Source organism: Amia ocellicauda, chromosome 1 (assembly GCF_036373705.1).
Source record: "Amia ocellicauda isolate fAmiCal2 chromosome 1, fAmiCal2.hap1, whole genome shotgun sequence".
Lineage (NCBI taxonomy): Eukaryota > Metazoa > Chordata > Actinopteri > Amiiformes > Amiidae > Amia > Amia ocellicauda.
Genome location: NC_089850.1, coordinates 17,358,618 through 17,386,237, shown reverse-complemented (window position 1 = coordinate 17,386,237; position 27,620 = coordinate 17,358,618). Strand labels below are relative to the sequence as shown.

At 39.8% G+C, this 27,620-nt stretch overlaps 1 protein-coding gene across 2 annotated transcripts; it reads left to right on the top strand.

Annotated features, from left to right (window-relative positions):
• On the top strand, positions 1-27,226 carry mrps18a (mitochondrial ribosomal protein S18A). 2 transcript variants are annotated; one of them, XM_066697439.1, is made up of 6 exons: positions 1-175; positions 480-511; positions 1,380-1,484; positions 13,842-13,965; positions 14,998-15,070; positions 16,553-16,801. In XM_066697439.1, exons 1-6 carry the CDS (start codon positions 22-24, stop codon positions 16,740-16,742), a joined length of 678 nt encoding a protein of 225 aa, XP_066553536.1. In that variant the 5' UTR covers positions 1-21; the 3' UTR covers positions 16,743-16,801. The 2 variants fall into 2 exon arrangements, with proteins under 2 accessions (XP_066553536.1, XP_066553538.1); XM_066697441.1 differs by lacking the exon at positions 16,553-16,801 and adding an exon at positions 26,820-27,226 and having other exon boundaries at positions 5-175.
• The last annotated feature ends 394 nt before the right edge of the window (positions 27,227-27,620 follow it).

Genomic DNA, 27,620 nt, shown 5'->3' with positions numbered 1-27,620 from the left:
GAGTGACAGCAGAAGGTCAACATGGCGGCGCGCAGCGTGCTGAGGTCTGTGTGCCTGGCAGCCGCGGGGTTTCGGCTTCTTGCTGGCGGTTACCAGCCTCGTATTGTACAGAGGATAACGAGACTGCCTGTATTATCCGCGTTGGGAAACATTCAGATCAGAGGCGTCAGAGACGGTGAGTCCATGCATGATAACCGTTTGCCTCTCCCACTTCCACTGCTGTGCATTCAGGCAGAGATGGACGGTGTGAGATCTGATTCATTTATGAAGACACGTACATGCTTTCCAGTGCCTTTTGTGTTCATTCAGACATTGTGTAGCCTGAGAGAAACGGTACCCTATCACCTCAGAGCTGAGTCGTGATCGGGGTTTTCACATATGCTGGTGTCTTACTTCTCGAAAGTAATTCCACAGTGACGTTTTTAAGAGTAAGACAGGAGTTACTCGCAATGAATGTGTCTTTGTTTTTGTTGTTGCAGTTGTGGAGAAAACGGATGGCAAAACAACAACAGTAAGTACCTCTGATGTGAGGAAATCTTAAACCGAAACACTGCAGTTTGTACATCAGTATCAAGCACCATGTGTGTACATTCTTGACATCCTAAGCTGTATATGTGTTCAACCGTAGTGTGTGATACTACCAGTATCAAAAAATACTATCTTTCAAATCTCAGTACTCCCGTGCTTGCTTCAGCTGTGAGCTGTGAGCTGTCATCCCAGTTGGTAGAGGGAACAGGTTGTAAAAGTACATTATCAGCCTGAGATGGTATGCCTTTAAAAGCCTCATGGTGAGTTAAAAAGAGGAATGGTTCATTACAATTTTCTGAGATTAAATGTACATGTTAAAAAGTCATGTTAACAGCTTTGTTTAAGACAGTTGTAGAAAAAGTAGATCAATGTCTAACTTGGACAACAAATCAGTGCTGACGGAGATAATATGGAAGATGGATGGATGGAGTGCATTTGGAAGAAACTGCACACTGTTGAAAGGAAATGTACCCATTTACCTGAAAAAAATCTAATCAAATCATACTACAGGTGCTCACATATCGCTCCAAAACCTGATCACTATAAGTATGACAAAAGTGTTACAGAAACTGCAGATGACAAGAGGAAGCATGGAAAGATGTAGGCTTGTAGTAACAAAGACATAGAAAAATAAATGAATAGAGAACAAACAAATATGTGATGACATTGAAAGAGTGAAAATGGCAGTGGGCCGCCCACACTGCAAGAACAGGTCAACGAGGGCCATGGAAGCCATCAAAAGACCTAGAAGCAGAAAAAAAATAGAAAGATTAAATAATCTTTGCAGATGTGACATGGACAAGAGAAGCATAACCAGCCTGTATGATGATGATGATATATTTGTTTTCTAGATCGAAGGGAAATTAGTTGCTGCTCCACCAAAGCTTGACCCTCCCAACCCCGCAGGGCAGTGCCCGATCTGTCAATGGAATCTGAAGCACAAATATAATTACACGGTAAGTGCTTGCTACTCTCATTATTTTCCACAAAGAATATTGCATTAATAACACTTGTTGTCATTCATCATGTTACATCACCAGCGTCTTCTATTTTCTATTATTATTTATTGTGCTGGTCTTAATTGCTGTATTTCGTCAAATTCATCCCTCAGTAAAACATGACTATATACAATAAAAACTATAGCTCTCATTTTGAATGTAAATGCTTTGACATTTTATTAAATCAGTTGAATGGTATTACCTGAGAAACAGTTTTGTACTGTTACCTAGTTTAAAACTCCTTGAATAACAAGTGTGTTGTGTGGAAAGAAAAATGTGTCCCTTCTACAGATTTCCCTACTATTTGCATGTCTGCTTTTATATGTGATTGTTTTGTAATGCTTATGTTGTCCCTATTAAAGAAAACTATGACTATCAATTAATTTATTCATTTATGGGAGATGGTGGTTTATGAAATAATGTGGAATATGAAAATAAAAGGATAAATTGGATAAAATCCACAGCAAACATTTTGTAAAAGGCTATATAAATACCTTTTTTTACAGCTAAAGGGGAGATGCATAAAAATATAACTTTATATCTCAGACCTATTTTTGGAATGGGAAGTATTTGTAGTTTTCATACAAGGTAATGTGCATTCCCATGAAGAAAAAACAAGAGCAATACAGTCAACAGTTCACAAGCAATACATTGTGTAAGAGGATCTGGGGTTGCGGAAACACTTGTTCATTCGTCACTCTGATACTTGGTTTACTTGCATTCCTGACTAATTGACTTTTAAAACATGCTGAAGGTACTGGGGTTGTCCCATGAGCATAATGTCTCCTCCTTTTAGTTAGATGTAAAACAGAGGAGTGTGTTTTTCCAGCTCAATCAGGGCAGGGTACTTGTGTGTTTAATATCACAACATTTTCCTTCCTATTTGAAATCTCCAAAAGGTTCTGTCTCTCCTAAATGTATGCATTTTTTTGCCAATGTAGTAAGACTGAGTAGAACATTTGCTCTCTGTTTCACCCCAAAATGGTACTTCCTGCCAAGAAATTATTTGGAACACAGACCACTTTTTGTTTGTTTTAATATATATTCACTGCAGTTTTTCCCAAGCCATTCTTTGACACTGATATAAATTAAGATAAATCGTTTTACAATATTGTGGTTTTGGTTCTACATATTTGGCTCTATTTCCAGTCTGGTCACTTGAACTAGGGTTTGTAAGATTTATTAGGTGCCACACACCCCTTCCTCAGGTGAACATTTATTCTAGTTAAAGACGAGACACATTGCACTGCTGTTTCAGTTGGGAAACTACTTCCTAATTGTCTGTGGTATATTTTCAAAGCAAAGGCCTCTATCTGTCCAAGGACACCAAGATATGAGTAATGCAGGGAGTAGAGTGAAGAACAACAAACAATATTGTTCTCGTGTGTGTCGCTTCCAAACTTTTGACCTTCGAAGTCATGCAGAATTCACCTGTGAGCAGATTTGAAAATGTTCTCTAATAACAACGAACGCTTTGCAAAGGCTCTCGTTTTCCAACTTATGCAACCTGAAATGAAAGAATGAAGATTATGGTTTATTTAGCTTTTCCTTAATTACATAAAACATTAAATCACTCGTTTAGTAATTGAAAAAGGCTTTTGACAGAAAAGATTGAGTAAGTCCCAATAGCATATGATTCTGAGAAGAAAAGCCAACCATGCATTTAAGGCACATACCCAAAAGTGTTCAAATTTTTGTCGTTCAAGTCTCTCCAGTGCCAATACTAGTTGTTGTTTTTCCAGCTGGCAATTGTATATATTTTGTATTATTGTGTTTTATTGTTGTTTATTAACTGTTTTATTGATATACATTATTATGCAATCATAGTTAGGACTGTCCACAGTAAAGACTTTGACCTCACTGCCAGTAGCAACAACCTTTCCACTTCATGGATGCAAGAAGTCTCTGGCAAACTGAATGCACCCCCCCCACCATCAAACAACATTTAAGGATATTTTCTATTGGCAGGTGGACTGAAATTTTGATTTAATCTGGGTCTCAGTGTCTTTAGTAGTTAATATCCTACGACTGTTTAGAATTGTGGACAGAAACAAGGCAGTCATTTCCTACTAGTAGTTACGGGGGTTAAGAAAGTCATTTCTGTTAAAGGAAAACTGGATGACCAGAAGCTTGCATTTTATTCTTGGCTCTAGCATGTAAGGCGATATTGGGAATTATATAGTATTGCTCTTTGCTGTATATAGACATCCTCCTCAAAACCTTCTTTGTTAGAATTTGGGTAATCAGCTTGTCATCATATCTGTTCAGGAGGTGTTACAGTTCTAATTTCCCCAAATAATCACACTTTACAAGCCCCAGAGGTCACTGTTATGCTGAAAGCCAAAAAAGCTCTAGCCAAATTTAAGACCACCCAGCCCAGACAGTGCTGGGACTGACAAGGTCACAGGCCTCTGACTTAACCATGATATGAACCAGCGCTGTCTGGACTGTAGAGCTTAAGGTTGACCTATTTAAGAACATCTGGATTATTTTGACATATTTTTAAATGAAAAAAAGTGGATATAAAGGATCAGTTAGCCATTACTTCACAACTTTTGTGCTGATGGTAAAAACTTACGAAAGTAGGGAGGGTGCAGATGGTGGGGTTGTTTGTATAGGGACTGATGGTATTTTCGCCGGAGTGCCAGACCTTGTGGGTCGGGGACCCCAGTTTGGGAACCTGTGCTTTAAGAGACTTGGGAGATCAGTCCAAGAAGGTGGGGAAGCTACTGTACAGGGAGTGGAGCTACACGATTGTTTTTGAACCCTCTAATTATCCAATGGCAATAAATGCTTTGTCTGCCCTGCATTACCCGCTAGAGTATCTTTTCAAAAGCAGACAATGCTTTTGTGCTCAATAGGCTATTCTCGGCTGCTCTAGACATTCACACAGCTGCAACTTCAGTGCAGCATGCCAGATTTTCTCTCCACAATTTCAAGAAAGGTTTTATGTGAAACCCTGGGAACAGGCAGTATCTGGACTTGGAACAAAAGGCTAAATAATTGTATTCAAGTAAAGTCCAGCAAGTTATGGTTTCGTTTACAGCAAGAATCCCCATTACACTAGAAGCTGAAATATTACACACTGAGGCAAAGTGATTATGTATTCTTCCCACACTCTATTGAAATAGACCTATATCTCTCTCCACTGAAGATGTACAGTGAGGGAAAAAAGTATTTGATCCCCTGCTGATTTTGTACGTTTGCCCACTGACAAAGAAATGATCAGTCTATAATTTTAATGGTAGGTGTATTTTAACAGTGAGAGACAGAATAACAACAACAAAATCCAGAAAAACACTTTTCAAAAAAGTTATACATTGATTTGCTTGTTAATGAGGGAATAAGTATTTGATCCCCTATCAATCAGCAAGATTTCTGGCTCCCAGGTGTCTTTTATACAGGTAACGAGCTGAGATTAGGAGCACTCTCTTAAAGGGAGTGCTCCTAATCTCAGCTCGTTACCTGTATAAAAGACACCTGTCCACAGAAGCAATCAATCAATCAGATTCCAAACTCTCCACCATGGCCAAGACCAAAGAGCTGTCCAAGGATGTCAGGGACAAGATTGTAGACCTACACAAGGCTGGAATGGGCTACAAGACCATCGCCAAGCAGCTTGGTGAGAAGGTGACAACAGTTGGTGCGATTATTTGCAAATGGAAGAAACACAAAATAACTGTCAGTCTCCCTTGGTCTGGGGCTCCATGCAAGATCTCACCTCGTGGAGTTTCAATGATCATGAGAACGGTGAGGAATCAGCCCAGAACTACACGGGAGGATCTTGTTAATGATCTCAAGGCAGCTGGGACCATAGTCACCAAGAAAACAATTGGTAACACACTACGCCATGAAGGACTGAAATCCTGCAGCGCCCGCAAGGTCCCCCTGCTCAAGAAAGCACATGTACAGGCCCGTCTGAAGTTTGCCAATGACCATCTGAATGATTCAGAGGAGAACTGGGTGAAAGTGTTGTGGTCAGATGAGACCAAAATCGAGCTCTTTGGCATCAACTCAACTCAAACAGCCGTGTTTGGAGGAGGAGGAATGACCCCAAGAACACCATCCCCACCGTCAAACATGGAGGTGGAAACATTATGCTTTGGGGGTGTTTTTCTGCTAAGGGGACAGGACAACTGCACCGCATCAAAGGGACGATGGACAGGGCCATGTACCGTCAAATCTTGGGTGAGAACCTCCTTCCCTCAGCCAGGGCATTGAAAATGGGTCGTGGATGGATATTCCAGCATGACAATGACCCAAGACACACAGCCAAGGCAACAAAGGAGTGGCTCAAGAAGAAGCACATTAAGCTCCTGGAGTGGCCTAGCCAGTCTCCAGACCTTAATCCCATAGAAAATCTGTGGAGGGAGCTGAAGGTTCGAGTTGCCAAACGTCAGCCTCGAAACCTTAATGACTTGGAGAGGATCTGCAAAGAGGAGTGGGACAAAATCCCTCCTGAGATGTGTGCAAACCTGGTGGCCAACTACAAGAAACGTCTGATTGCCAACAAGGGTTTTGCCACCAAGTACTAAGTCGAAGGGGTCAAATACTTATTTCCCTCATTAACATGCAAATCAATTTATAACTTTTTTGAAATTTGTTTTTCTGGATTTTTTCGTTGTTATTCTGTCTCTCACTGTTAAAATACACCTACCATTAAAATTATAGACTGATCATTTCTTTGTCAGTGGGCAAACGTACAAAATCAGCAGGGGATCAAATACTTTTTTCCCTCACTGTATTTAAATTTTAGGATCAGAGTCTCCAAATATCAAGATTTTAAAACGTATATATATTTATGGCCTCTGGAGTTGGCTTCTTGGAAATGCATCACTCACGCCATCTATAATCTATCATCCCGATCGTACCTTAAAATATAATGGAAATGGCTGTAACTTAAACTGTTTGTTTTTCTGGTCTTACAATGCATTAAAGAATTGAAGTCTATGTATAGAAGTCTGTATGTTCGTATCTGGGTACTGGAAACTACATGTAGTAGGGAATGTTAATCCATTAAAGGTTAGCACCCTCTGGGGGTAGTGGCAGCCATTCTGATAGGGCAGGTAAAGTGGAGACAATGCCTTACTTAGCCATTGAAACTTCAGCCGGAAAATTTGGGAAACCAGATTAAGAAAGCCTGGATCTGGGATTTAGCCTGGTCACTTGTGGGAAGCATCTCCAACTCTTTGTAAAAGTTGTCTAATCCTAAATACCTTCAGCACTTTCCCATTTGGTTTTCATTTCTCGTGCCACCTACGAATCCATGTAATCCCACTTTCACCAGCAATCCGATTTTCATTGTGGATTCCTCCAATCAATGTTCCTGACTGGGAGATCAGACCATATCGGGCTTCGGGTTGCCGTGGCCGCAGTAACTCTGATATGTGGCTATATGTATTTGTGAACTGAAGACTAAACATAAATAAATATAGTGTGGAGCCTTGGTTAGAATGGGGACTCAACAAAGAAGTCTAGGTGCAGTCAGGCAGGGAGGGAAATGACATGCAATTAAAGCTGTGGTGTAATTAGTAATTTAGCCTAAATAAAATAGGCCTGCCAAGTATGAATGAAAACATTAACTCAGATGTCCTGGGAGGTCAGGCTAGTTGTGGTGCACAGATCACTGGGTGTGCAGTAAAAAGGCTGTTGTGCTTTGTTTAAACTGTTGTTTTGTGACAGTCTTTGCTAGTGTACAGCACACTATGCAGCCAGGCATGATTACAGTGATGTTCACCTTGGCTTCTACTATTGTCCTGCGATAGGATTTCATTAGTAGTAATCCTCCTTTTTCATTGCCTGGGTGTTATTCCCAAAGATGTTATTTATGGATGAATGGATGGTTTGATTGATTGTAATGTAAGTGGAAACATTCTCAGGCCATGTTATGCAAAATACAAACCAGCACGTTCTTTTATGCCAAAGATAAATGCAATTGCAGCTTTTTTTTTTTTTTCTTCCACACCTTGTGCTTGTTTTCTGGTGTAACTTATGCATTTTAAAATGGCATAGAATACATTCTTTAATTCAGAAGTCTCAAGTTCATGAGGGATACAGGTGTCTTTTTAATTATACATCTTATGTTATATATGTTTTTATGTAATTCCAGTGGATGAGACTAAGCATTTATTTTATTGTTTATAGCTCCCCCAGCCACAGTTCTCCTAAATAATGGAAAAATAGCGCATAGTTAGCTTTATGAGATGCAGCAGATCTCCAGGTTCTGTCAGTGCCCGTTTTTCATCTTGCATGCTGCCTCCACTGGAGCTAAAGTGACCAAACATGGTTGCCCCTGTTCTTAACACTGTAGTGCAGGCATTTTCATATACAGCGAGTTCTGTGAAATGGATAGGAAGGGCTGGCTGTTGTAGTATTTGACTATAAAGATTGGGTTGGCCTTGCGATCACATTTGACCAGTATCTGTGACTCTGCTCTTTCCTGACAATCTTTTAAAGGTTCCTTGTCCAAACAAAGTTATTGAAGTTCAACTTTGACCATCTAAAAGCTTCTGCAGACACCACTTTAGAGTTGTCATTGATGTGGAGAGATGTGAGGAGGAATTACAATTTGCAATGTGTTGAATGCTGCTTAAGATATGAAGAACCCTGGACTTAATTTCTCCTTGTAACAGATTTAGAATATCCCATCTTGCTTGTCCACAACACTTGCTGCAGGTGTTCAATTGAGTTAAACTGTTAGTTATGCAGTTTACAGTAAATGTTTTGCATGTTTTTTGTTTAGTTTTTCTTTTTTACTTCTCCCTCCCCGGTCTTGCTGTTAATTTCAGAAATATGTAAATACAAAAATGTTTTTCAACAATGGGTTTATTTGGAAACACTGCACAATTTTCTTGGACAAAACAAATCATCTAAGTACTTGGATTTCACATGGCTAAGATCTCTAGGAGGCTGATGGAAAGCATTTCATTGACCAGTCCTGGTAGCTTAGTGGTTTGTGATCTTGGTATTGCAGTGTTGCCTTTGCAACTTTCAGGGCAATCTTAGCTGCATGTTGTTCTGTAGATGTACAGTGGTGAACAACACTCTTCATTAAGGGAATGGGCTGAATCTTGCACATGCAAACTATTAGTTAACAGACTATGAGGAAACGCTGACACAATTTGTTATGTTTGCGTTATTATATTATGTAATTAAGGGTGATATTTACACAATTTATAAAATAATTACATAAAACCATTATATAAGGGAGATTTGTAAGTTAATTTATGATCAGTTTGTTCACAAATACTTGGCTTCATCTTCTGTCTTTCCCTCCTGCCTCCCCAATAGTGGCATCACTTCAAACCCTGTAAGCAGTCAAGGCAGTCCATCAGCCCCAGGCCCCTGTGTATACTTTCCTTTCCTAACAGGTTCAGACTATTTTGAACTGCATTGGGTGACTTTGTTTTTCCTTTTGCAGCCAACATTCTGGTTCTTGAATGCTTGTTTTATTTTATTTGAATAATTTTGTTAATGAGATTGGACCAAGTAAATGTTTAATGAAAAGGAATATCATTTTGGGATAGAGAACCCATAATTGCATTTGACTAATGTACTTTTGCATCTCTGTTATTCAATTATATTACTATATATAATATATATTATTTTATTTTTTTTCTCCTGGTTTATTTATTTGTCAGTATTCCTCTTTCATGTAATTCACTGCTTTTCGGCAGGGAGCGTATAATGAGAAACGTGATGATCTTAGCCGCCTGACACTTGCGATATAGATTTGATGGTCACAACAGTGGTTGAAAAAGTGACATTGTAAATTGCGTAATATTGAAAATTGCCTGACCTCAAGGCCAAATACAGTATAATCAAACACACTTTTTCACACTGTATTGTTTTTATAAATTGAATTAAAGATGTTCAAATAATTTTTTTTAAACGGATAGCATGCCTGTATATTTTTCCACAATATTCTGATTTACCACATTTTGTGTCAGTGTTTTTTTTATCATATTCAAACCCCCTAATTATTCAATTATTTGTCAAGTAAACAAACTACCATGAAGATTATTTACAAATTGTATGTGCAGTGTTGGATCTCTGCACTGTGGGCCACACTACGGCTGGACGATTTGGGGAAAATATCTAATTGCGTTTTTTCTGACAGATATTGCGATTTGATTTGCGATTTAATTTTGTAAAGTCAAGCTTTAGCTCAATATTCTCAATAGTGTGCAGCACACACTCTCAATTAGAGTACAACTGTAGACCCTCCACTACCTTGTAGTCTAGCAGATGCAGTGTGCCTTTCTATCCAATAGATGGTTAGCTTCTTGCTGCTAAAATGCAGTCAGTGCTGCCTACAGAATGCCTTCTAATTCAAGAAAAAGAACTGAAAAGATATTTACTGATTCCAGCATTTATTACACTTTTTTCAAATATCCAGTAATTAAACACCCACTTTGCTCTAGTGCAAACAATTTCCAGTAAGAACAAATACAATGACCTTACCTTTCTGTAAACAAGCTCTTCTGACTTTGAAATAAGGTAGGCCTAGCTTATATTGACAAAACACAAAATAGTCACAATCAACTAAAACTGTCAGGACTGATAACCAGCTTTAAAATATTTCACAGCACACATTCAAGTACAAATACTTGTTAACATTGTCTTCACACAGTAAAGGCTTCCAGTAAGTGGCATTACAAAATAAAGTGCAGAACAAATCTTGACTGCAACCGAAGTCTTACGATCACTTGCTGAAACCCCCCAAACCTGCTGCGGTCTACAGGGAAGTGGCCGTTTGCAGACAGCGGGTCCTCATTGATAAAGCGCGCAGTGAGACTCGGACACGTCGCTCGTCCTGCTGGATCACAAGCCTGCTGTTGTGGGTCATATTGCACGCGTGTCATGTCTGTCAACTCTATTCCTGCACAGATCTGCGGGGTTGCAACTCGGCTAATATGTGCGAGAGGGATTGTACATCTCCTGTCCAGCGGTGGGATGAGGTTTTTAAACCCCTCTTTGGTCACTGCATTAAAAGGCAGTATTGCCCCGTTTCCACTGGCTGAGCGTCTGGATGTGTCCGTGTTTTGTGGAGGTTAAATATCTGGTGCTGGACGCGTCCGTAAGCGTCCGTCCCACTGAGGACACGATTCACTTTCAGAAGAGAGGAGCGCCGGACTGAGACACAGGAAGAGATCAGACGCATTGTGTCGGAAGATATAATCTCAAGTGCCGAGTGCGATCACGAAGAAATTAGTTTTATTAGCAGCATGAAGTGAAATCCACGTACAGAAACAATGACTGCTTACAGTTAATATCCGAGTATATTGGCACAGGACCGGTGCAGTGCCGTGACTAGTTAAAAATAAACTGAAAGATAATAATCGCATCGTAGCAGCCGATTTTATTAATATTTTATGAACGGCTGGACGTGTTTCAGGCTGTGTTTTGTGAATGGTGTGCAGGACAATCCGCAGAGACAATCAGTATGAAATAATCCCCTATTACCGAAGTGCTGTTTGTCTTTGGTATTAATTCGCCTAATAATGGTTCCGCGCTCTGCTGTGTGTTTGTGATGGGGGCGTGTACGCAGTGGGCTGGGCAGCGCTGATTGGGCAGGACGGAGGTGCGCTCACTCTATTGGTTAGTAAGATGCCACACAAAGAAGGCAGTCATGCTTTTGCTCTGGGACACTTGCTGCGTATTTTTCATATCGAATCCACATCGCAGCCTTTGCGATTAGCTAATCGCAATGTTTCAAATCGCGATTGCGATTCAATTTCGATTAATCGTTCAGCCCTAGGCCACACTACATTGTATGAAAGCTCTCTGCAGCAATGTCAGACCGTGCAGAGCAGCACTGCTCCCAGCTCAAGACTCGAAGCGTGATCATCAAATATCGTAAATATGCAAATATCTTGAAGTGCAATAAAAGTTGAAGACCTGTGACTAAATGCAATAGATTGGAGAGTCAGAAGTTGAGTGCTTTCCAACGCAGGGTCCCAAGGTCATATAGAGGTGAAAACACCTGCAATAAAACATTCACTCTCCTGGTATTGCTGTGAGACACGTTCGTTATGTTGTAGTGTGGGCCTGCTGGGAAAAGCTTTGTGTAATTGACGCAAACTTAAGTGCCTAGACATGCTGCCAACTAAATTTGCACAGCCCAACTGAGCTGAATCCAATTGAAATGTTATGGCAGGATCACATGAAGACCATGTCTGCCAGGAAACCTACAAAAATGTATCCAAGTGGAGCTTGAGTTGAAGAATGTAGAGGAAAAGGGTGGGGGGTGTCAGGGGGTTCGCAGAACAGGTGCTGAGAATGGATCCAGAGCTATAAAAAGCATAAACAGACTCAAAGAGCCAGAGGAGGACAGGCCAAGTTCTAACGCAGAGAATTAATTCTGCATTTAGGTTACTCATTTTGCATCCTGTATGCTAGAGGGTGAATTATTTTATCTTTATTACAACAGCTGGTGGAGTCTGGTATTTTCTACATAGAAACACAAGTTAAAAGACTCCAGTGTTTAAATCCAGGGACCATACGCAGCACTGGCAACATTTTGGTTAATGCACCCCTATTTTCTAACGTAAGACTGCAAGCCACTTACTATTGTGTGCACAGGACCATGAATCAAGATCTGTGGGTTTGGACTCCATTTCTGGCATCTGATCTGTGTTAGAGAGGCCCCAGATGCTGGCAAACCGTGACCCACCTGGATGGAGGATCACCCACACAATGTCTGTAGGTTTTTATTTTGACAGTGACTGGCATATGCATAACATTTTTGTTACAACCTGATTCATATCATTTCACACATACTAGGGAATTTTCAGACTATCAGAAACCCCACCCCCAGCCATTATCCCAGTTGGTTATCCAATGTCCCAGATGGTATTCCACATTTTTTTACAAATATGTCTGTGGCCTGAGGATAATGAAATGCAAACTCTGGGGCTGGGTTTTGCTTCACCCATACATGACCTCTATAACTTCTTCATGGGACCAAGACAACCTTGCCATTGTGAGCGGTCTCTTGAAGATTGTGGATGATGGCAGGGCTGCCATTCTCATGTTTTTGGATCTATCAGCAGCTTTTGACACTGTTGATCATGGGATCTTACTTGATTGCCTAGAAAACACAAGCCCAGAGTGGTTATCTTTACTTCAATCCTTTCTCTCGAACCGCACCAGTTGTTAGGTGGTAGGTTTGATGACTACTTTCAAGAACCTTGGTAACAATTTTATTCCCCCTACTATTTAATGGAAGTGTACCAATTTGTAGTAAATAAAGATAGAAATGTGGGTTTTATTATAGATGATGATCTTTTATTTATTCCTCACACTACTACAGTGGTAAGCTCCTTTTGTGCAATTTAAAAAGTATTAAACTTTTTCTGTCAGAAACACTTTTGTGGGTAGTATTGCAAACTCTTCTGAACCCTAAATTGGATTATTGTAATTCTCTTCACTCAGGCCTCCCAGCTTGTCAGCTGAATATTCTTCAGAGAATACAAAATATGTCCGCTCACCTTGTATCAAGGATTACATTGTGGTCCCATATTACTCAGTTTTTAAAAGATCTACATTGGCTTCCAGTCTGAGAGAGAAAAGGTTTTAAAATTATTTGTCTGGTGTATAAAACCCTAAATGGAATAGATCCAATCTATCTTAAAGCAATGCTTAATGTTAGAACCTCTACTAGGGTTCTGAGCTCTATTGTGTCGCTCCCCTCCTAGATTCGTTAGAATGGAATTTGGAGGCTGTGCTATTGAAGCTAAAGCAGCACTTTTATGTAATTTGCTGCCTGTAAGTATTAGGGTCTCCTCTGGTGAAAACCTGGTTATCTAGAAGAGCAATTATGTAATTCAAATTTGGTGATCAACATGATAAATCTGGGTGCAATAAGAGCTAGGCCTATATGTTTTTATGTTCAGAGTGTTTTGTACAGCACTCCAATGCCTTGTGGTGAGTCGTGCTGTAGAAGTTTATTAAATAAAAAATAAATAAAAAACTGAAATACTGGACTGGGGGCTGCAAATATTTCCTGTGGATGCATTGTGTCCTTTGCTGATCATTCTCATAGCCACCACACATGTTCTGCCCACAGCTGCAGCTCATTGGGTGCTGATTTGCAAGGAATATGTTGACTCTATGAGGAGTTTATTCTCCTGGCCTTGGACAGTCGAGATACACATGGACAGTTTGCAATTCGATACAAGAAATTGTCCTGTTTAATCCACCAGCGTGTTACCTCTTCAAGACCACTTCACTGTACTCCCTCATCCCCCTGCTCCCCATCCACAATAAGGTTGACTCTCCTTCACTCTTGTGTTTTCTTCCCTGGGATGGCAGGATGTGCTGCTGCTCAGCCAGTTTATCCGGTCAGATGGAGGCATGCTCCCTCGCCGGATCACGGGCCTCTGCACAGAGGAGCACCGGAAGATTGAAGTCTGTGTGAAGATGGCCCACAGAGCAGGTGAGCCTGTCAGACCAGTTCATCTGATGCATGAATCATGACACTCCATGCAATGGCTGAGAGACCAGGCAACTCTTTTGTTAAGAGTTTACCAATTTATATCCACTGGCTCATTTTGGTCTTCACTCACCCCTCCCGTCACAGCTTTACTGTGATTTATATCTCTTATATTCCTTTGCTTTGCCTTGGACTCCCATTTATTCTATGACTCATCATACTTCTCTCCATTATGTTTTTTCCCCCTATCGATCCAGCTTGCTTTAGCTTCAGCAATCTCAAGATCATGCTTTGTTAATATATAATTAAGCTGCTGTATACAAAATGACCCCAAACAATTGTATGTTTTGCTCCTCTTCACATAGTCTATTGTACTTGTCCTAGCTGGTAGATAGTATGTTGGGGGAGGTGAATGCCCATAGAAAGCTGATACTATTTTGAATATCCTCACCTCAATGGTGTCCAGATAATGAGTATAGTCAATGGCAAATGAGGAAAGCCCAGTATACTGCATCAAAGGAATGATGTGGTTACTATGCTTCTACCACAGAATGACAGTAACGGTGATTTTCATCATTTTACAGTCGTCTTCAGCATTTTATCAACCAAACCAAAAATGTTTAAATATTAAACATTTTCTGAATAGGACACTGTCTTCTAGTATGAAACAAAAGTTTATCTTATCTAGTATGAAAACTGCAGTATTTACTGGTGATTCATGATTAGGTTTGTTCTGATATTTCCTGCCTCAACCTCGTAAAATATAGAGGTGAGGAAGGGAGTAAATAGTTGCTAATGAAGCCTGGGGCTCAATGGGTGTACAGAAGGCTGCAAACGTGCAAAGAAATGCATTGAAATCCAACATAAGAGGGTTTTCAAATTAAGACACTTTATAGATTATTTTTTCCCTGTCATACAATTCTCTTAGCCCACCCTGCAGTGTGGGAACTATTGTTTGCACCAGTGTTATTACACACTGTTAAGGAAAAGCAGTCGCCATTACTCTAATCTTGTGGTTGCCAATTGCTTTTCAAGGACTCCTTCCAGACCACAAGCCTCCATTGCCTGAGGATCATGTGCCAAAGAAACCGAAATCACAGCTAAATAGGTGAGAAACTTTTTTTTTTTGTAACATATATGTTTTTGGAATGCTCCACCACTCATTCCTGACACCAGGCTGTATACCAGTTGCTTGGTGGTATAATTTCTCTCCAGCATCCTGCAGTAGGTGACAGTTCCCCTGTTCAGAGGCGGCATGTGCTGTTTTATTCACAGCTCCTGTTCGGAGGCATGTGTTTTACTCACAGCTCCCTGTGGTCTGCTCTTGTTTTGAACATCTAAAGCTGGGTTGCTTTCTTGGGCTCACTTCTTCCTGTAACCTCAGGCAAGTCACCTGATCTTGTGTTTTCCATCACCTATAAAACACAACAGCGCTGGCAAGCCCAGATGGCGTTTCTCAGTAGTCCCAATCTTGGGAAAATGGGAATTTTTTACCCCCTGGCCAATTACACATCCGGATCTCTTACCAAGGGGCTGCTGACTAGGTAGCCTTGGTGCGGCTCCACAGCGACACCTACTGTAATCCGCGAAGCAGGATCAACCACAGTCTTAATGAGCCTTTGTTCTGACTCCCCGCCAAGCAGACAGCTGTGTATTTAATAACGAGCAACGATCCTCAGAAGAAAAAACGATTCCCTTCTATAAGGGGGCCACCACTGCCGGTACTTAACATCCCATAGACCCCAGGGTTAGAGCATTATTAGCTAGTAAAATACTCATCCATGCATTTATACACTCAGACGACCCTGTAAAAGAAAATTAGCTTGATCTATGATTCAATGATTAAACAAAGAAAAGGAAGGGTCAGAGGGTTTTTGTTATAAGGAATATACATCTTAAAGACCACCGAGCACGTGATGCTGTGAGAGGCTGTATCCGAACATGTTCAACAATATCCTATTAAATGAGATTTGTGAAGGCTGACAGAGTTCAAAGAACCGGTTTCAAGTAAGTTTCAGATTTGGCAAATGAAAAAAGTTACTGGTTTCACCCTTCTGTAACTGGTTCCATTGAAAGGGGGAACAAAGTGATCATTAAGTCGTCTTTTCTCCCCCGGAGTCCACTGTCTCTTCTCTCATGGTCTCAATGGATGGAGCTGGTTTTGTAAATAGTTCCTTCAGATGCAGTAGTGGAGATTAGCACCTCCAGAAGTCTCACAAGATGGCCACAGGTGTCTGGACTGATTAGTACTGGCCTCTCTGGGATTGATGTGGATTCATGGTCATGGTTCTGGTTTGAAGGGCCTCGAGGATTAAAATCCACAGCACCGTTTAGCCCCCTTATTTCATTAAGGTAAGTGTTTATTGGACAAAAAGAACGGGGGGAAAAACGCCTTATGTAATCCTCGATGATGAATAAGTGACTGTTGAAGAAATGAGTACCTTTTAATTATGTGAAGCATGTTTACACAGGGTATAATTAAGATGGAATTACTTAAATCTTGTTGAAGTTAAGTTTTGGAGGGGTTCTCAGTTTTCTTTTCTGTTTGATGGGAACGTTGGAGTTAGTGAGTATTGTGTTGCGTTCACAGCAGGAGTCAGTGCAGTGGAGCCCTCCCGTCTGGGACGGCTTGCGCTGTGAGAGAGAATTGTGAAGTAATAGATGTTCCCATGGGACTGGAAGGAGTCTCCTCTCTTACTGCTCAGAGTTGCGACTCCCTGTGGGCCGACAGAAGATTAACTCCCTCTTTCATGTTGCTGATGTATTTTCCCTATTGTTAAAAAAATAATGTCCATTCAAAACAAAAAGAAAATAAAAAAGGCTTTGCTGCTTCTCACTGTTTCAGTGTGGAAAGCATTTGATTCCTGTCATTAACACCATTTTAACCAATATAATAGAGCAGATTAAAACAAAAGGGTTGTGGACAGTTTGAAGATTGGCAATAATGTACCACTGTAAATCAAGCTGGTAGCTGTGTTTTCCTACACTTGTCCTCTGCTTTGTATTGGAGAAAGAAATTTTGACATCTCTCTCTACTTTCATTTGGATTCAGAAGACATATGTGGTGCTGTGTTCAATAGGCCACACACACACACACACACAATACAAGCAGCATGACAGATGCTTCTTAATCTTGAGTCATTTGGGAAACTTTCCAGGTATGTTTCCCTTTTAAATGATAAGTTCATTCTTTTTCAGCATTAATTTTAAAGTAAAACACTGGCTTTTTGTAGTAAGATGTCTTATGTTTTCTATTTTTTGTTGTTATTTGAAACCTATTAACCATCTAACCACAAAAACAAATGCCCCCCATCTCCTGGAAGGTAATAGCCAAATGTTTTTCTTAGCAATCAAACCATAAAAAGTCAAGCCTGAAATATTGGATGCATGCCTTTCTAAAGAAACAAATTGCATAAATTACAACTGTGAATAATGTAGTGCATTGGAGTTTAATTTCTACATTTATTGAGTGTGAGCTGCTACGCCCTGCTGGTGTCCTAACACAGCAATGCTGAGAGAGACAAGCTGTCCGTCAGGTTTTATTTATAAATGAATCGTTCTGAGTAAAGCTCCAGAATGGGATATGACAAACAAAACAGACAGTACTTGTAATTTAGTCCTTTACTCCCCTGTAAGATAGCACTTTACAACGTTTTATCATACTACTTGCCTTGTGTTACTAGTACTCGTATTATTTTGATTTCCCTTATGCTCCCTTTCCCTTGGCCCTTGACTGTGACCTAACATCTTGTCTGCACTCAGCTTTTACAATCCAGGATGTAAGACCTCATATATTGTATACACTTGTGTAAACTGGAATTTGTAAAATGTATTATGCTTTGAATTGCACTGTATTATGTAAATTGGAATTTGTAATGTTTTATGCCTTGAACTGCACTGTATATTTACACTTGCACTGTATTGCATAAGTCACCCTGGATACGGGCATCTGCCAAGAAATAAATAAATAATAAACACAACAGGGACAAATATTAACCGAACATTTAGAATCCTGTTCAGTAGACTTTAACTTTATATGCTTTACGTTTCTCATAGCTGTACAGCTGATCATGTTTAAAACTTAACTGATCAAGTAGATCATGTATTGAATGCATCCTAAATCTAAAATACAACTGTACTCTTCCCTCAGTCTTATAGAGCTTCCCTGTAATAAGGATTTTAATTAAAAGCCCACTTAAACAACATAACCAGCATGCTCTCCCCAGCTTCACATGTGCATTTTTCACATGTAGACATTACAGATGTTTATGTAAATGAAACCTCTGTATAGCCCTGCAAGATAATGTGTGTAAAATGAGTTACAGCCTTGTTTGGCAACTGTCCATGTTTTAAGGCATTGATCACACTGTGCACGTTACAAGCCTCTGCCTGTCAGTGAATTTACTGTTTAATAATGGAGAGAATTACCCCTGGGACAATGATGAAACATGTCTAGATCTCTCATCTGAGAGATACTGAAATCTATACTGTGCACAGGGTTCATTGTTGCATTTTAAGTGGATGAATTATACTTTTTTCCAACATGATTGGTCGCTCAACATGTAAATCTGTTTAACAGATTTGCTCATACCCAATGTGGGTTCACTGCCATGTTAAAAATCTGTCCAGTGTTGTTTTTTCAGTTTAAGTTATTATAATTGTTTTTTTGTATTATTAATAATAATACAATTTATATGAATAATACCTCACTTCCTGATCACATTCTGTGCCTTTTAATTCATAATGCTCCTTATTCTGTTCTAGGGCATGCATGTTCCCTTGTATATGATCATGATTTGTTTTGTTTTTTGGGTGGGGGGGGATTGTTTTTTTTTTTCTAACTGTTTCCCTTGGCGATGAGAATTTAGAAAATCTCTATAGTCTGTATTGCTGGTTTTCTGCATTGCCCACAGTTGTTTGCATAGCCACCATTTTTTCTGTATCTGTTGATTGCACTCTGCAATCCATTATCTGAAGCCGGTATTCCTCAAAGAATACCCATTCTTCTGAAGGGTAATAATATATATCCACTTTATTTTGACTTCTTCCTTGGAGCCTTACTAAATCAACATATATACCGCTGCTCTGCCCTCTTTCACAATCTCATTGGGCTTGCCACAGATTCTCCTCTCCCTTAGCTCAGACTGTCTCCAGTGTTCTCAGTTGGAGGGGAATGTGCAGTGGGTTAACAAGGCTTAAGGTTTCATGGTGGGTATGAGGTAACACACCAGTACAGCATATCTGATGTGGATCAATACATTTTGTAAGGGCCAGTAGCCCAGGTGCATTTTTCTTACTGTCGGATTTCAGTCAGAGCCTTAGAATTGTTTAGGTTAGGAAAAAAAAAAAAAAAAAAAAAAAAAAAAATTAATCAGTATTATAAAACATTCTGGCAAATACCTAGAACATTTTGGCTATCATTTTTAAGAGTGTAGTGCCCTCTGCTGGTCATTGTGGAGGTATCCGATGGATAAGTGTCCCATTGTTGTCTTGTTCGAGTTGGCTGGAGGTCTAAAGTAGATGGGGGAACCTTGAGAGACCAATGATGCAAATCCCGCACATGAAATTAGTCCTTGCTGATCCCCTTCACCCTGTGTATTCTGGCTGTTGCTGTAGGATTCATTTTGCCAAGTAAACCTTTGTTATGTAAACCAATAACACATGTTCCACCACTTGGAAAAAAAATTGAATTGCATGAGCAGGATACATAATTCTCATGGACACTAATAAGTTGTAAAGGTCATTGGCATGATGTGCTTTGCAGGAGTTTATTAAATTACATTGAAGAAAGGAAGTCTGTCATGTGGTTCAGTGAGTTCTGCTTCAAACAAACAACAAATATAAAGAGTTTCATAACATCACCATGCCTTATTCTAAGGAGGGACAGTAAGTTACTAATTTTCTTCTTTTGGCCTTTTCTTATGTGCATATCCCCTGGCTGTTTACTGCTCCTTTGGATTCAGAGATTACAAACATCCCCTTCCCTTTGAAGTCGGCCAAGGTTGCTTCCTGTACCAAACCTACCAAATCGTCTTCTTCCCCGTGGGAGCTGTGTCAAGGGTGCCCATCTCTCACGGGAGGCTACCGGAGCTAGAATGCACATCAACAGAATTACAGGGCCTTGTTTCAGTACAGTTTTGCTGCTTGACATTGAGTCAAGTGTCCGTTTTGGCCCTGTTTATAGTTTCAGACGATATTCACTTCTGCGTCACAGTATGGTCTCCAAATTGACTTGCTTTTCTTGTCTAGGGACAACCCGTGGATTGTTTTGGATAGGAAAAGTTTCCCTATGCCTTCTTAACAAAGTAATTACTCTGCTTCTAAAAAAACTGACACCGAAAAGTAGCAAACTGATTTTTTTTTTTTTTTTTTTTTTATGCAAAAGATTATTCTGGTGCATCTGATGTCGGTGATCTTGGGAGTACTGCAGATGTACTCTGATAATTCCCCTCCATCCTGTAGCAGCTGTGTTCTTATCTTTTGCTATACATATCAAAACGGCGAGACCGTAAAATTTGAGCAAGGCAATGATATAATCAAGCAAACTTCAGAGCACAAGTAGCTGTTTTGCCAGAGTAATACATGTTTAAATTTTAGCATCAACCTATGAATAAATAGCTGACTTCCTTATGAGGATTGCTTTATGTTTTAATTGGCTGTCTGAAATAAATAAATGAAGGATGGTTTCTTTTCAAGTCTTTTTATCATTCCATTTTGATTTCAGTTTCATCACGAACTTTGCAGAACCACCGTGTGTCGATCACTGAATAGCAGAGCGTAGCCTTTGAAATGGTAGCAATACGAGCCTTTATTCGGGGTTTGAACAAAGGCATACGAGTCATTATCATTCGGTCTTATTTGAGCTGTTCAAAGCCATGTAGTGAATACAATCAGATGGTGACCCGGTTGTGTTGTGTTTAGTCTCTCATTGATGACTCCAGTCTTGCACATGAAAGAACGCCTGTATATTCCTGAGCAGAAAAGATTCTCCTCCCATCTAACCATCACTTACACGCGTAGATCATAAAGGCCACATTGTGTTCAAGAAGGTAGCAGCCCGCCGCCTGCAGTTCAACCTACAAGCTTTATCCTAAGTGTGATCTTTTAGTATTCTTCTGAAGGACGGATCACAGACACAACAAAAACATTAAGGGCTTTGGCACAGCTTTGAACCTGCAGGTTGTACGCAGGGCCGGCTGCAACGAGTCTCTGCGGTTTTCCAACCCGGGCTTCTCTCTCTCTTGTTTTCCTCCAGAGCTTTTACTAGATACTGATCAGTATTTGCATAAAGTCTAATTTTAAAGTGGCAAGATCTGCTTTTACAATCTTGTTTCTCTCTCCAAGATCCAGACACCCCTGGGAAAAAATAAGTTGGACCATCATGGTTTAATATGTGGTCAAGCCATAATCACGCTTCTTCATAATCTTTTGTACTCCTAACCAAAACGCACATTTTCAATCTATATTATTTTTAATTATGTTCAAGAAAGTTGGTTGAAAGAATGAAGTTTGAATTGAACGCATGGTCAGTATTTTGCTGCTGGTTTGTTCCATATAAAAACAATAGAATAATGCCCTTGAGAATGGGAAATCCAAAGAACCATCAGAAACTGTTTCTAATTAGTTCTTGTAACCTTTTTATTTTGCAGAGTTTGTATAAGACCCTGTCAAAGCTTTATTAAGTTGCTTGAAAGCCAGACCGCATCAATATGTTTACTCGGGGAGGTCTTGTATTCGAGTCCAGTAATCCGATTACACCCCCAGAAAATTGTTCTGCTGTAAAAAGCCTGGGGTGCTGCTGAAGTATTTCACCCATCAAAATGGGTTTTAGTTGGGGATGAAGTTGTAAGGATTCTTGTTTATTGGAAGCAATGTGCTGATGGGTGTAGCGTCTCCTGATAGATCCCCAGTGTGAATGGACCGGATGGTTTTGTACAGCATGTTCTGGCATTCAAAATTATTTTTTCTAATCTTCAGTGGGACTTTGATTTCCATTGATAATTGTGTCCAATCAGTATTTTTTGATTCTCGTTTGTTTCATTCAACGTCAGACCAGAGTCTGGGTTTCAGATATCCTGGTAATTTTCATTAACGTTGGCACAGCAGGCTAATGAAATCCAGACTGTCACGGCAACCTAACCTAATTAGCTCTTTTGTGTCTTTGGTAATGAAGGAGCAGCAGTTCTGCATTCACCCACCAAGTTAAATTGTGCTTAATATGAACAGAATGCATCTCTTGAGGTACTTCACATGCACGGCAGCACAAAACACTGAAAAAGAATGAAAATCTGGATTGCGTCTGTTCTAAAGACCTAAACATGTGCTTCACTCTATGCCTGTAACAATAAGATTTATCTGCAAAACAGTATTTCACAATATCTAGAGACTGTGCAGTTGTCTCGGCTGCTGACATATTCACACCAGCCTCTTTTGGAGAGAGTTTTTTTTTTTTTTTTTAAAGCACTGCAGACTTTTTAGAAGGCGTAGTGAATAATTTACTTTTAATATAAAGACCAGTAATGGATCCTAAATGGTTCCATACCCAGTTAGAATATTCCCTACCTACTTCACTTAAATATTCCATAATGCTGAAACAATTATTAGGGTTAATAGACACACACACACAATCACATACACTATTATAATGCATATAATTCCCTTAACCCAGTCCTTATGAGAGGTTGTTCCAAATCCATTAACCTCCATCTTCTTTTTGAGCCTTGGCCAAGCACAGTGGACTCAGATGAGTGTGTTCCACCAATGCTACCAAATTCACTTTCAATTTCTGTTTTATTAGTAGGCGCATCTTCTCTTTTCTAACATTAATAAGTCTTGTGGTACTGAAAACTGTAACACATACTGTTTGAGTATATAGTTAAAGTACTGAGGTGGTTTGCTTCAGACTCACATGGACATTAAAATGGAATCATTGAAAATGTTATATTTCTAAGTTTACGCTCAACCTTCATGTGACGCTTGAAGCCATTGTCTTCATGGTTTGTGTATTATGATAGTTTTTTTGTTTTTGTTTTTATTTTGATCAGTTTGAAATGAGATGATAATATAGTTAGTTTTAGCATTTTAAGCATTAGGCCATATGTTTTGCACATTTATATTTTGACATAATATAATGGCCACATTTCTACACAGCCCACTGAAATTACCATTCATCTTAATAACGGGTTGACTTTACCACTGGTAGCCAACACCGTGGTAAACGTTGAGTAGTTTCAATAACAGCAATGCATATTAAAACTGCTTTTTGTTATACTTTCTGTGCATTTGGGCTAATATCAAGAAGGCTTCAGCTTGAAATCAGAGGGTCTATTTATTTATTTTTTTGCTTGGTTGTCACTTTACAATGACAAATGCAGACCCAGGCATGAACTTTACTCTCTCTCGTCTCGTTTGTCTGTCCGCATATCAGATTAATAGCGCTGTATCAGGTCTGATTGGGTACACCATGTACGTGGTGTCTGGCGATGCTATCGCTTTTTAAGACCTTGGCACGTCATATTCTGTGCAGTGTGGAAGGTTAAATAAAGGATATACTTTATAAGCTTGTTTATATTTGTTTGTTTTGGTTATCAAGAAGCAGAATCCCCCCCATCCATTATCTTGAAGTTAAGGAATTGTGCTGAGCTTTTAGGGAGAGGAATACCCCAATATTTGTCAGCTAGTTGTTCAGATCAGCTTGTCTTAACTCCGTACATATATTGTGAAATGTTCTTATTCAAAAACCCTCTGACACGGCTGTGCCCATAAATTGAATAGTGACAGTTTCTATGTAGATTGATTCTGCCTCCTGGGAAAGTGTAGGAAATTGGTATTATTACTTTTTGGTATGCTCTATATTCTGTTTTGAGCACATCCTGTACCGTTTTTGTTGAAGTCAGCTAATGCAGTGTACCTTTTGTATGTCATGGAACTGGCATTGAACAAGCAGATTTCTCTCTCTTTCTTTCTCATGATCTTGCGCTCAACCTTGCTTTTATTACCATCCTGGCAGGAGAAACACAGCGTTTGGCTTTCCAGATGGCCACACATTACGCTGCTCATTTTTCAAATTCAACCCTTCCCAACTTGATTTTCCCCCACTGATTTACACACTGAAGTCTATTAAACTGAGTTCTTTAGGTAATTTATCATCCCTTTTGAAAGGTCTCCCGATGCATTCTGACAACATTATCACAAAATGTTTATTTTAATGAGAAATCCGGTATATATGTGGTTCTTTCACTAGTCATTTGCATATGAAAGCTATTATGTAGGATGGGTAACGAATCAGTTTGTAAAAACAGCCGGGAAATGGTATCTACTTTTTTTTATATCATTAACCTTCATATTCTGCTTGGAAAGAAGAAAAGGTGATCCATGTTTGTGTTTCATCCTATCTAGGCATAAGTGACCCATTTTCACCCCAGTGCGCACAGTATTCCCTTTGACCTGTAACATCATTAATTGCAGTGGAATAGGACACCAGCTCTGCTCTAGGCATAGATCTCCTAATAACAAAACTCATCTTGAATTAAGTGTTAAGTTTTGAATTGAATACACTAATCGTACACCAGGCAGACAGGACTCTTTTCTTTGGTCATTCTGGCTGCGTTGCAGACCACACGGAGCAGTAAGCGGTCAACGCAGTGCATTGCTGTGTGAGCCAAGTCACCCTGTGAAGATCCTCGCAACGATAAACCAAGCTCTCTGCCATCTTTCTGCCAAGGCCAGAATCTGTCCAATCTAGCCATCTCCTTTGGTCTGGTAAAATGCATGCACTTGGAACGAGCTTTGTCCAGATACTGTCCGGTCTGGCATCGTCGGGCCACAGAGCGAATGAAGTTCCCTAAACCAGTGCAGAGATGCTTTCGTAGCGTGTCGAACACATTTGCTGAGATGTGTGAGTGTAGTTAATGCGAACACTAAAGTCGTTATATGGTGCAGGTATAGTCACTTCATGACAACATATTAATGGAAGGAAGTGGCTGAAGTTTGGCCTCCTAAATACTGGCATCAACATTTTATTTTATGTATTTTCCTTTAATGATAATTATTACTGTATATGTGCCACACTGGAGTTATAGAGCTGAAAAGCAGTGTCCTGAGTCTGACCGGTTTTAACTCAGACCTTGAAGAGTGAATAGGTGAGGCTCAGCCACTTCCCAGACTCTCGTTATGAAGCTGCTACCAGTAATTGCTGACGTACGTAGTGACTGCACTGAAAGTGAATGTCTTCCTATCAACACTTGAGTCTTTTCCCTTTATTCAGTTTATTAATCTCCGTGTGTCCATAACGGGCAAATCATTTACATCTATAATATGATCACTCTGTAAAAAGTATACATTGTGATTCATTCATTCATTTATTTTGTAAGTCAGATAATATAGGCTGCTTGCTGGCAAGTGTTCTACAAAAGTGCCAAGCTTAGCCTATGTAGTGAATCTTTTACATGCATAACAGTCACATCTCACAGTAAAACTCTGCAGAGGAATGTCTTGAGCAATGAAAAAGTTGAACCTCCTCCCCAGGAGCATCATAAGCCTTCTATACGAACGATATTCTATATTTTTTATATATATATATATATATATATATATAATGTCAACCTATTGTAAATTACGCTATAAGTGGTTCACATAGTTAACAATGGAAAGAAGCGTGAGGAGACCGGACTCTGTTTTCTGGGGAAACAACTTGGCTGGATATGAAGTGAGGGGGCCAGCCGCTGACAGCAGCTTGATGTAGTATTTCCTGTAGTGAGCTAAGCAATGGCCCTTACGGAGTCCACCTTGGATGATAACTAGAAACGATACAGGATTAACACTGCAGTTCCAAAGCTCAAGGGACTTGTGCCAAACATCTGCGCTGTCAGACGATTTAAGTGAAATATCAAGAGGGGGTCTTCATTTATAAAGTTTTACCCCCGCTGAATGTCTCTGGGACAGAAACAGCAGAGCTGCGTTTTAGCACTAGAACATGGTTATGTATTAATGCTGCATAACTGTGTTGGGCATACAGCGTCCTTTACATGGACAATTCAAACCATAAGAAGAATGGAGTGTCCTGCAAATATTAAATACCATAAATACTGCACATTGTGAAAGTCATTTCCCTGCAAAAATAATAGGCCTACTTCAGTCTGCACTGCTTACTCTGCTGGCTAAAGGATTCTCCATTGGTTTTACACAATCAAATCGAATTTATTTGGCCATCTGGCAAGCTCACCCCTATGCATTTCCCTGCAGCTCAAATTAACACCGGGATATAGACATTAAAGGCCTTTGCACATTAGATCCGATGCATCATTTGTTGTCCGTCAAGTGCGTTGAACATTGGATCCGTTAAAACCGCACCGGCGGACAAAATTGGTAAAGTAAAATCATATAGAATAGTTTGTTTTGATTCCAGAATTGGCGCATCACCATCATACAACAGTTACAGACTCACTGTGCAAGTTGAGATAGGGAATCCACAGTTTTTTCTTCTTCCTCTCTTCACACATACAAATCGGATGCATCTTCAGATCCAGTGTGCAAAGGCCTCAAGGCTCTGTAGTTACGGTGATGTTAACCGCTGTTTGACCTTGTCATTCCTGTACAGTAATTCTCTGAAAAGTTCTGTATGTGATTCCCCCCATCGACACTTTCATTCTTCTCACTAGTCTAAGCCTTTCTGTTTTGTGTTGCTAATCGTCTCCTGTCACTCGGCTCATAACATTCCAGTGGGGAACGATCAGGCAAGTGTCGGAGCCAGTGCATCTGTGTCCAAACCTGTTGCTTTTTTCCACATTTAAGTACTGTAATTACACTGTGTTCCAGATATGCTAATGTATGCATTTATTCTTTCCATTTCTTTCCAGGTATTTAACCCGTTGGTCTATTGACACAGTGAAGCCTATCTGGAAAAAGGGACTGAAGTGGAGTAAGATACGGATGCCAGTGGGCCACTACAGACTGCAGGACAATGTCAAATATGGAAAGAAGCCTTATTACATAAGGCACTGAGGATGTCAACTGATGTTCACGTTTCAGACTGATGCGACCAGGCCCTTCATGAATTGGTAGTCTTGTTAAAGCAAATAGTGACACAAATTGGTGTCTGAATTAGAACCATACAAAAACTGTCCAAACTCCAGTTCCGTCACAGAGCTGGAAACATTTTTCTTGAACACTGTATCAGCCCAGTTGTACGTATTTGTTTTGCTGAAATTAAATTCATTCTGAAATGTAATTCGTTTTTTTTTTTCAATAAAATGTTTGAATTCCAGATGGTGATCAATTACTTGCACTGTATTACATCTGTATTACACAGTTACCTGCCTGTAACTTAAACCTATTGTCTATTGTTCTAGTTTAGGGAGTGCAGAAATTTGGGAAAGATGCACCAGAAAAAATATTCCTACTAGAATAAAACAGCTCTGTACACCAGGACAAGCTCAGGTTCTCACCAAAGAGTTTGTTGTCACATGAAACCCATGACTGCTAGTGACACACAAGCATAGTTTAATTAGATGAGAACCTCAATAATCCCCTCCTCATGGTTTTGTGGTCACATGTAATTTTCTCTGAGTCAGTGTCATGCTACACTTCCAATAAGGTTTTGTTAGGGTTGCATATTGTGAGGCTAGATCATCTAAATCTGTCCTTTTCTTCATTTATAT

Bases quoted from the DNA above. Each gene is read 5' to 3' on its own strand.
- mrps18a (XM_066697439.1), top strand. From the start codon at position 22: ATGGCGGCGCGCAGCGTGCTGAGGTCTGTGTGCCTGGCAGCCGCGGGG. The intron at 512-1,379 runs GTAAGTACCTCT...TTTGTTTTCTAG, and splicing joins CGGATGGCAAAACAACAACA to ATCGAAGGGAAATTAGTTGC. The intron at 13,966-14,997 runs GTGAGCCTGTCA...TTGCTTTTCAAG, and splicing joins GAAGATGGCCCACAGAGCAG to GACTCCTTCCAGACCACAAG.